General features: G+C 43.2%; 1 protein-coding gene across 2 annotated transcripts in view; it reads left to right on the forward strand.

The window, feature by feature from the left end:
* Phlpp2 (PH domain and leucine rich repeat protein phosphatase 2) overlaps nt 1–10856 on the forward strand; it is a 75548-nt gene extending 64692 nt beyond the window's left edge. For both annotated transcript variants that reach the window (XM_036187145.1, XM_036187146.1), the window contains 3 exons: nt 505–699; nt 2253–2484; nt 8350–10856. In XM_036187145.1, the coding sequence (XP_036043038.1) occupies nt 505–699; nt 2253–2484; nt 8350–9504 (1582 nt within the window). In that variant the 3' untranslated portion in view covers nt 9505–10856. The remainder of the gene's footprint in view (nt 1–504; nt 700–2252; nt 2485–8349) is intronic.
* The last annotated feature ends 217 nt before the right edge of the window (nt 10857–11073 follow it).

An 11073-nucleotide genomic window follows, 5' to 3' on the forward strand; every position in this document is an offset into this window, starting at 1 on the left:
AGCCCATATCCTATACTAAGTTTGTTCCTACACCTTCTGTCTGTGCACCCAGGGTTCTGCGGTGAGCACTCTTCCTTTGGGCAAGGAGTATAAGCCCAGCTTCATTGGCAGGTATGCTCTGATGCTCTTTGGCTGAAGAGCATTGACAAAATTAGTTCTTTTTTGTTTTTGTTTTTCTGTGAGGCCTTGGCTATTCTGGAACTCACTCTGTAGACCAGGCTGGCCTTGAACTCAGAGATTCGTCTGCCTCCTGAGTGCTCGATTAAAGACTTGTACCACCAGCTCCTGGCTACAAAAGGCATCTTAATCACTGTGGCCAGCCTGTGACGACGACCGAATCCCCTTTTCTTAGGATGCTGTCTCTGTCAGCTGCTGCCTGCCTATCTTATCTAGTAGCCTCCTTCTGGACATAGGTTTACCACAACGATTCTCTGTCTTCAGTTCATACTTTTTAAAAGAACATGCCCTGCAGAAGTGATTTTGTTCCTCATCTTCTTGTTTCAGACTCTGTGTGTCTGCTCTGGCTATGGATAACTTTGCAGAGGGGGTAGGAGCTGTGTATGGCATGTTTGATGGGGACCGGAATGAGGAGCTCCCTCGTCTGCTGCAGTGTACGATGGCAGATGTGCTTTTGGAAGAAGTTCAACACTCAACAAACGATACAGTTTTCATGGCCAATACCTTCTTGGTATCTCACAGGTAAGCAGGTGGGTTGACGAATCCCTAACTCCACTTTCCTTATAGAAAGTAACTCTCAGAAGTTGGAGGTCATTGCTTATAGATGCAGGTTCACAGAGAAGTGTTGTACCTTCCTTCACCGACATTCTCTTGGTATCACAGCGTGGTAGTCATTGCCTCTTTAAAGAATCTGTGGAGTCATCTGCCCAACTGTTGTCAAGGACCTGGGGAGGCCAGCACATAAATGCTAGGGGTTATATGCCTGAATGTGTGTGGACATTTAGGGGAAGAAGGTCGTGCGCTTTCCTAAGATTCCCAGAGTTAGTTGATGACCTACAGAAGGCCAACAGGCATTTGTTAGGTTTATGTGTTAGAATATTTATTGTTGGGATTTATCTAACTCTTCTTTCTCTTAACACCTGAGCCAAAAACCTTACTTCCCAACTCCTGAGAATCTCTTAGTAGCCAAGAGCACCTTGCACTTCAGGTAGGTGGCCTGAAGGAGCAGGGTGCTAAGAGTATAAAGCTGAATGGTCAAGACCAGAGCAGCCTGGAGCTGGGACTGGTTGTGTCTCTCGTGTTGAAAAGCAGGGTGTTGGAAAAAGAGTCCATTTTTCAGTAGTACTGAGCTAGAGACTTGACAGAAGAAGTTTGGAAGAGGGAACTCTGAAGTTTGAACCTGCCAAGGACCAAGCACTGTGCCACATGGTTCTCATCCTTACCTTTCAAAACAAGCCAAATAGGTGGGGGTTTTATCAGTCTGACTTCTTAGAGAAAGAAAGACCTTGCTGGGATTCCACAGTTAGCAAATATGAAAAGGAAGTTTGAAACTAGGTTCTTCTGGTGGTGTCTGCTATGTGTTAGCATGGCCTCCAGGGTGCAGACACATGGACATAATGTGTGCAGAGGAAATGCAAGGTGCGTCATGGCCTCTCTCTCAAGGAACTTACTGTCCGTGTGCTTCTCCAAGTGTTTTTCTAGGAGAGTATTGTCAGCATTCTTACTAGAAACTTATTAGACATGTACAGCCAGCCTCTTGCCCAAATCAGAAGCTCTAAGGTTAGGGCCAGGCCCAGCATTCTCCTCTAACAGTGATCAGGCCTTCCATGTGCAGCTGATGTGCTGAAGTCTAAAAGCTCCTGAATGGGGGAGTCTCTGATCAGACATAGAAACAGTAGAGAATGATGCCCCCACTTGTGCCCTATAAACCTCTTTAAAGTCTTTGTCAGCTGAGAGTGCTAGACTAGGATCTTTTGTTTGTTTGTTTGTTTGTTTGTTTTTTGAGACAGTTTCTCTGTGGAGCTTTGGAGGCTGTCCTGGATCTCATTCTGTAGCCCAGGCTGGCCTTGAACTCACAGAGATCCACCTGCCTCTGCCTTCCCGAGTGCTGGGACTAAAGGCATGCGCCACCACTGCCACCTGGCTTAGACTAAGTAGGTTCTCTACCACCACCATCCCTAGCAAGAGTCTATCTACCCCGGGTGGATGAGGGTGAGGGTTTGCCATGGCTATAAAAGACTACTGCGTACTCTAAAACTGGGCGCCATGCCTTCATCTCTTTTCTCCCCACACAGGAAATTAGGAATGGCTGGCCAGAAGCTGGGTTCCTCTGCTCTCCTGTGCTACATTCGACCCGACACGGCCGACCCAACAAGTAGTTTTAGCCTGACTGTAGCCAACGTTGGCACGTGCCAAGCAGTCCTGTGCCGAGGTGGGAAGCCAGTATCACTTTCTAAGATCTTTAGCCTGGAGCAGGACCCAGAGGAGACGCAGAGGGTGAAGGATCAGAAAGCCATCATAACAGAGGTACATCTTGCTCCCTTCCAGTCAGGTCTGCTCCCCAGATTCAGTGAAAGCTATTTGAATAGAGGCAGAAAGGGTCCATTTTCTTCCTCTCATGACTTGTAAATTGTGTTCATAAAGTTCCACTTCATATGGCATCAGTAACAGTATTAAAAGAAACTCTGTAGACGGGTGTGGTGCCTTGAATCCCAGCACCTGGGGAGGGAAGGCGAGAGAGGTGACTCTCTGAGTTCTAGGCCAGCCTTGAACTCCATAGGGAGTTCTGGACAGCAGTGACTACACAGTGAGACCATGTCTGAGAATAAAATAAAACACAATCCACTGAGCAGTTAGTGACCAGCAAGGAGCAAAAATGAGAAGTTGAAGGTAGTGACTGAGTGAGTGGCTGGCAGGTGATATGAAGGCTGTGGTCACCTCAGCCAGGCCTTAGTTTATCAGGCTTTGTTCTTCTCAGCAGGAAAAGCTGCTGAGGTGCTCATTATTGTTCCCGCCTCACTCCTGTGTCAGGAAGGATCAAGCAGATATTTGTAGTCTTTCTTTTCCTAGAGATTAGCATAACCTTCACTTCTGAAAGTAGTAGTCTATGAACATTGTTTGCCACAAAGAAAATTCATGTCCTATGCCCATTTTAAATGGGATGGGATTGGGATTGGGATTTTGTTTGTGGTTGAGTTTTAAGAGATTTTTCTTTGCTTTTTTTTTTTTTTTTTTTTTTAGTTTTTCAAGACAGGGTTTTTCTCTGTATCCTTGGCTGTCCTAGAACTTGCTCTGTAGGCCAGGCTGGCTGGCCTTGAACTCATAGAGATCCACCTGCCTCCCTAGTGCTAGGATTAAAGGCATGTATCAAGAGATTTCTTTGTATGTTTTAGAAGGAAGTCTTTTATTATGTATGTGCTCAATAAATACTTCTCAGTCTATGCCTTATCTTTCCATTTTCCTAATGGTGTCTTTAGCAAGTGGTTCTCAACCTATAAGCTGCTGTGAACCCTTTGGGTAGGTCAAACAACCCTTTTACAGGGGTCACCTAAGATCATCAGGAAACAGAGATATTTACATCATGATTCATAACAGTAGCAAAATTTACAGTTACAAAGTAGCAACGAAAATAATTTTATGATTGGGGGTCACCACAACATGAGGAACTATATTAAAGGGCCACAGCGTTAACAAGGTTGAGAACCACTGCTTTAGCAAAAAAGGTTTTTTGTTTATTTCATTTATTTATTATTATGTGTGTATTCATGATATGAATTGGGAAGGGGCACACAGCCATAAGACTGCATGTGGAGGGCAGAGGAGTACTTTCTGGAATCAGTTCTTTCCTTTCATCTTTATGTGGGTTCCAGGGATCGAACTCAGGTCTCCAGGCTTGCACAGCGAATGCCTTTAGCTGCTCAGCCATCTTACACACCTGAGTAGTTTTAATGACTGAAATTCTGTTTTCTGTTTCATGGTGTTAAATCTAAAATTGCATTGACAAACCCAAGGTTATTCATGTTTTTGTATATTTTATCTTCTAGAGTCTTTATAGCTTTGAGTGTTAAATTTGGGTCTGTGGTTTATTTTGAATTTTCAGAAAGCATAAACTTTTGAGTCTTTTTTGTTTTGCTTTTGTGGGGCCTTTGGGAGTCCAGCTCCAACCTGCTCTTACATTTTGAAGGGTTCTTAGGTGGAGGAGAGAGGAATGAGGAACTATCAGATAGAGAGACCTAGCCGAGGAGAAGAAAGACAGAAACCCAGGATAGCCTTGGAGGGCCTGGATTAATACCCAACAGCCTCATCCTTTATTGGAAAGAGCTTTTTATAATATGCCAAGGGGAGAGGCAAAAGACTTCCCCCTTGCAAAATCAAAGCTCACCGTACAACCAAATGTGACCCTTCCAAACACCTGGTATTCACGCCCATGGTCAAATCATCCCATGATGCAGCCCTGCTGGGTAAAGCAAGCTCAGAGTCTCTGACTCTGAGTGATTTCTTACTAGGAAGCCTCTGTGGGCTCCCATATGCTTTGCAATTAAATTTTTTCTGAGTCTTCAAAAATATTTTTAATTCAGTTTTTTTGAGAATTTCATACATGAGCATTATGTATTATTTCTACCCCTTTTGTTCCCCTCTTAACACCTCCTGTGTTCCCTCTACCCCCTCTCAAATTCATGACCTGTTCTTCAATTACTGTTTTACACACACACACACACACACACACACACATATACACATACACACAATTAAAAAGGGGGCAGGCAGTTATGGCGCATGCCTTTAATCCCAGCATTTGGGAGGCAGAGGCAGGCCAATCGATGTGAGTTCAAGGCCTGGTCTACAAAGCAGATTCCAGGACAGCCAGGGCTCTTACACAGAAAAACCCTGTCCTGAAAAACAAAACAAAACAAACAAACAAACAAAAAAGAAAAGGGGGCACATCCTTTCCCTGTTGTTGCCTGTTCTGTTGGTGGTTTTTAATTATTTACAGTGACTTCCCCTTAAGCAAGTGCTGCTCTAATCAGCAGCTGCAACTCCTCCACTACCTGCAGTGGTGTGGCTGAAAAGGCTGCAGGCACACACTCTTCAGAGCTATTAGGGAACTTCATCTAGATCTGTCCCTCTGAAGACTCATGATTCAGAGGTTGAAGTAGAATTCTGCTCACTCAGAGAGGCTGAACAGCCAGTAGCTGACTCTCTCCTTTTCTGTCTTCCAAGAAACCTGAGCGAGTCCTTCTGCTCACCCCCCCCACTTAAGAACCCTAGCTACACATGGTTCCTCCCTACCGCTTCATGTCAGCTACGTGCTGACTGAGCCTCCTGCTTGCAGGTTAATTTTATTTAATCAAACAAATGTAGCACATCTTTGCCTTGTTAACAAAAGCAATAGAAAAAAATGCAACACACTTTAAAATAATTTCTCCTTTATCAAAGGGCCCAGTTTCTTGGCTATTTTATCAGAGTCCTGTTTCACGAATCCTGATTGGTCTTAAATAATAAAAACCTGGAGCCAGATATCAGAGTAAATGCTGAAAGATCAGAGAAGCAGAGCAGCCAACCACTAGAGAGACTTCTTACCTCTACGAATCCTCAGCCTGAAAGTATTGAGCTCCTGTGTCCTGCCTTATATCCCTTTTCTCTGCCCAGCCATCACTTCCTGTCTCAGCCTCCCTAGGGCTGGGATTAAAGGCATGTGTGGCTCCCAAGTACTGGGAGCAAAGGCATGAGATCCCAAGTGTTGGGATTAAAGGTGTGTGGCTCCACTGCCTGGCCTCTATGGCTAACTAGTGGCTGGCTTTGCCCTCTGATCTTCAGGCAAGCTTTATTAGTTAGAGCATACACAAAATGTCATCACATTTCCTCTTTTTGTCTAAAATAAAAAGGTTTATGACAAATATAAGAAAAACTACATACAATAATTACAATAACTATATACAGTATATGCAGGTAATAATTACATTAATACTGTCTAGTCCATTAACACTTGACAAATTCAGAGAAAACACTCTATTATTTATACTATTTTGATGAGTCCAAAATATTGTACCTAATTTACTTTCTATCCTAACTTGTATTATCAACTGAAAACTATCTTTTGATCTCTCTCTCAAACTTATACGCTTTAAACCTCTTTAATGAGTTTCTCTTCTGAATTTATTAACAAGGAAAACTATAACTATCTAGTCTTGAACTCCAGAGATCCGAGAAGGAAATAATACTGAGTAAGCAGGAAGTGCAAGCGAGTGACTTTCAAACATTGTGAGAAATGACAGAGACAGCTAGCTTCCTGGACAGTCACCCAAGGTTGCTCTGCAACATTGGGCCATCCATCCTTGGCGTACATGCCTAGCATATCTGACAAACTTTTCTGTGAAACAGGACATTCTGAAGGGCTGTTCTACCTTGCGTTGGCAAAATTCAGCAGTCCTTTCTTTTGTGTCCTGCTTGTCCCATTTGGACAGCATACTGTCAGCAGTCGAGGCAAGGGCATTTTCTTTGCCTACATGGCTAGGTTTTGCCATAAAGAAAACATACTCCATATGGAGTTTCTTTAGTGCTCACCATCTTCTTTGAAGTAATTGGTGCTGCCAGGAGCAGACGTGTCTCACTGTCAAAAAAAGTCCAAGTTCTTAAAACATTTTAAATGCCGTATTCTATAGGTCTCTGAAGTGTTTGAAGATGGACCTGTCTATCTAAAATATATTTCTGTTTGGCCTTGAAAATATTCTTAACTACAAGTTTGATTGTAATGACTAACTACTAACTTGCATTTCTTTATATCCTGATTAGTTTGTAATAATAACTTTCAAGGACTAGAAATTTGTATTATATTGTTAAATTGGTACAATACCTTGAACAAGATTAAAAATGTATGTACAGTATGTTCTAACAACATTAATCTCAAATTTGTATCAATATACAAAATTTGTATACAATATACAAAAATCCAATCCAATGTAAAATATTTAAAACAAGTAGTTTCTTTTTAAAAGTAGATTCAGTAATCTACTTTTTTATGTTATCATATCTGTATCCTCCCTTTGTTTTTCCAGAGTAGATTCAATAATCTACCCTCTTATCCTGTCAGAGTTCTGCACAAGTCAGTTCTAGCCACCTTAGAGTCTGTTCAAGGAAGTACACCGTCAGTAGTGTCTTGTTGTGGCTAACACTGTGAAGATTCTGGAGTTAACAATGTATTAGTCTTAGGAAGGCCATCACTCAGTCAAGACAAATGATAGATAAAAGACAATGTATTATTTGACTGTGTTTTTTATAGAATAATCTTTTTATAGACAATAATATTTAGATTTTTTTTAGGTTCTGGACAATTGTGAAATATTCTTATGTTTATTCTAATCATAGATGTTATTTTTCAAGTGTCTTCATAATTTTAACCCTCATGAAGGAAGTACTTTTATTTCTATTTTATATGAAGAAAATAAAGTTTAGTATTTGTGACAAAGTCTTATAAGTGCACACCCATAGTCTTTGCTTCTTCACTCAGAGGATAACGGCAGCTATGAAATTAACATCTTGATGATGTTAGAGATTGTGTTTGTTTTTCATGAAGAGTATCAATATGAAAGTGTCCAGTCTGTGACCATTCCCTCCTGCAGCCAGGGCAATTCCTTTTCTCTTGGTTTAGACTCGCCCAGGTACTTGTTGAGTCCATTCATTCTGGTCACAGTCTCAACGAGAGGTTGGGATTCAGACTCCTTTTTTAGGACTTGTTTAATGCTTCAGCACCTAAAAGTTTCTAACCCATTTGAGATCTGTTTAGTTCCATTGTGTCTTTATGATGCCGTCTGAGTTTGGGCCTTGAAAAGATACTAGTGATGAGGAACTGGTGACAGGTTCTGTTTATCATTTCTCAAACACATCTCTCTATTTAAGAGTATGCTGAGGCCTGTCCTTCATGTTAGAACAAGCATCTTTTGAGGTAGTACTGCCTGTTAGTCACTTAATTTTAATTGGATTTCACTTTAATCCTCTCAAGTCCTTGGTATAATAGTGGTATGGTATTTTGTTTTAAACTTCTATACGTTTATTTTATGAGTCCACTTGTACTGCTCCTAGAACATAGAATATATAAATTTGGTTCTACTATACATTCCTGTGATGGCTTAAATAAGAATGGCCCCATAGGTTCATATATTTGAATGCTTAGTCATCAGGGAGTGGCACTATTTGAGAAGGATTAGGAAGTGTGGCCTTATTGGAGTAAGTGTGGCCTTGCTGGAGGTAGTTGTGTCATTATGGGGGCGGGGGGCTGGCTTTGAGGTTTCAGAAGCCCATGCCCGGCCCCATTCTCTCCCTAAATATTGTGATTTAGAAAAAGACCAAATATCATATTGCTTTTTTCTCAGAATTTGTTTTTCTCACCTCCAGGACAATAAGGTGAATGGAGTAACCTGCTGTACCCGGATGCTAGGATGTACATACCTCTACCCGTGGATCCTCCCCAAGCCCCATATATCTTCCACTCCACTTACCATTCAAGATGAATTGCTGATTTTGGGGAACAAAGCACTATGGGAACACTTGTCATATTTAGAAGCTGTCAACGCAGTGCGTCACGTACAAGACCCATTAGCTGCTGCTAAGAAGCTGTGCACATTAGCGCAGAGCTATGGCTGTCAGGACAATGTGGGGGCGATGGTGGTTTATTTGAACATTGGTGAGGAAGGCTGCACCTGTGAAATGAACGGGCTCACCCTTCCAGGCCCTGTGGGATTTGCTTCAACTGCCACCATCAAGGACGCCCCCAAGCCGACCACTCCCTCCTCTAGCAGTGGGATTGCCTCAGAGTTCAGCAGTGAGATGTCCACCTCAGAGGTGAGCAGCGAAGTGGGTTCCACCGCTTCTGATGAGCATAACCCTGGGGGCCTGGAGGCCAGCCTGCTGCCGAGGCCAGAGAGGCGGTGCAGCCTGCACCCAGTACCCACTTCAGCAGTTTTCCAGCGCCAGCCTTCTTGTGCTACTTTCTCCAGCAATCAGTCTGACAATGGACTGGACAGTGATGATGACCAGCCTGTGGCAGGGGTCATAACCAATGGTAGCAGGGTAGAGGTGGAGGTAGACATCCACTGCTGCCGAGGAAGAGACCTTGAGAATTCCCCTACTCTCCCAAAGAATTCTTCTACCCCGTGTCCAGAAGAACATGCTAGAGGGTTGGCTTTTGGGATCCGAAGACAGAACAGTGTGAATAGTGGTATACTTCTGCCCGTGAACAAAGACAAGACGGAGCTACAGAAGTCTCCTTCCACTTCCTGTCTGTATGGGAAGAAACTCTCCAATGGCTCCATTGTGCCCCTAGAAGACAGCCTGAACCTCATTGAGGTGGCCACAGAAGTACCCAGAAGGAAAACTGGCTACTTTGCTGCCCCCACTCAGCTGGAACCCGAGGACCAGTTTGTTGTCCCCCGTGACCTGGAGGAAGAAGTGAAGGAGCAGATGAAGCAGCACCAGGAGAGCAGGCCTGAGCCCGAGCCCAGGGAAGAGGACCGGACCGAGCCCCTGGAGGAGTTTGATACAGCACTGTGATTCTGCCCCAAGGGGCACAGCAGGAGGGAGGGCTATGTGGTATTGGGGAAGGGACCTTCAGGAGATGCTTTGCCTCAGTGTTTCAAACCATAGATGTGTGGAATAGAATTTGGAGCCAAAAAGTTGAGCACTATCAGGGTCTGGTTCTGGATGAGCTAGTACCGCCATCAGTGTTAAGCCCCACAGTGAACCTTCACTGGATTCCCAGCATTGCTGGGAGACAGCAGATGCTATTCTATGTCAGTCCTGCCACCTGCCATTAACCCTTTCTCTCCTAGGATCATTTGAGAATTTGCCTGCCTGGGCAGGAAAGGGACTGTTTCTGTGGAGGAAGTAACTGAAGTTGATTCCCTTTACTAATTGCTGCTGATGGATCTCTGTGACAGAGAAATCACCTAATGTCTCAGACTAACTAGTGGGGTGTGATGTGACTAGTCACATGGCTTTTTATTCTCTACGAGAATACAGCCTATCAAAATGATGTCTATTGGAGATACAGAACCAATCAAGCAGGTAATTTATGTATGTAATGTTATGTAACGAGCACTTTGCATTGACTGTGAATCTTTTTTTCCGAATCTGCACTCGAGCCCATCTTCTTAGAGGCAGCCCAGCTCCTTTGTCCAGAGGTAATTGAGGGCACTGGGAAGGGTTGTAGAAACTGATCTGTTGAATGTCAGGCTATGAAAACTCCTGAGAAACTTGGGGTGGCAAGATTTTATTGTATGGAGGAAGATGGGGAAGGAGTGAGAACTAAGACTCCTTCCTCCAGGTCAAAAAGAGACTTGGCCCTGGATAAGCTGACCCCTGCTAGGAACTAGGATCACAAGGCAGCTACTTGTGGATTGGCCTTTTTTCCTGAATGGGAGAGTTGGCAGGCAGCTCTTTACAGGTAGGCTGACACCTTGAGTTATAGCAAGTGAGCCTGCAACAGGAAACCAAGGAGGAACTTATGGGCAGACAGAGTTCTCGGGTTAGACTTGCTCCTTTCTCTCAAGAGCAGGATGTCTTTCTAGAACACTCACCCTGTAGTGTTTGACACTGTGCCCTTCTGAATACTGCAGATTCTGCTGACATGGTTCAGAGTACTGGGCCCAACACAGGGTAAGAAAGACTATTCAACTGAAAAATTGCTAAGCGTACAGAAAACCAGTAATTTTTTTTCCCATATTCCACATAACCATAGCAAATTACAGCTTCTTGTGTATTTCTGTTGCTTTTTTCCAGTAGGTTTACTTAGGAAACTAATTTCTATTTATTGATACAGATTTTGGGATTGCTTGATTTTACTCAGTGGGAAATGTGCTGTGAAGTTTTAAAATATTGCACAACTTAAAAAAATAGATTGGAACAAATTTTAATTTGCTTTATCAGACACAAAATGTTAAATATAAGATTGAAAGCATGTATTTTTTCTTTGTGTTTGGAGAGGGAGTTTTTGGTCAAAGCAATACTAACTAACAGATGCTCTTTCACAGATAATTCTGTCTTCAGAGGCCCTGTGCTCATGTGCACGGTCAGTGGGTTACATTGCAGGGCGGGGGTGCCATGTCACTCCAGTGGTTACCT

The sequence above is a fragment of the Onychomys torridus genome, chromosome 5 (genome assembly GCF_903995425.1).
Source record: "Onychomys torridus chromosome 5, mOncTor1.1, whole genome shotgun sequence".
Lineage (NCBI taxonomy): Eukaryota > Metazoa > Chordata > Mammalia > Rodentia > Cricetidae > Onychomys > Onychomys torridus.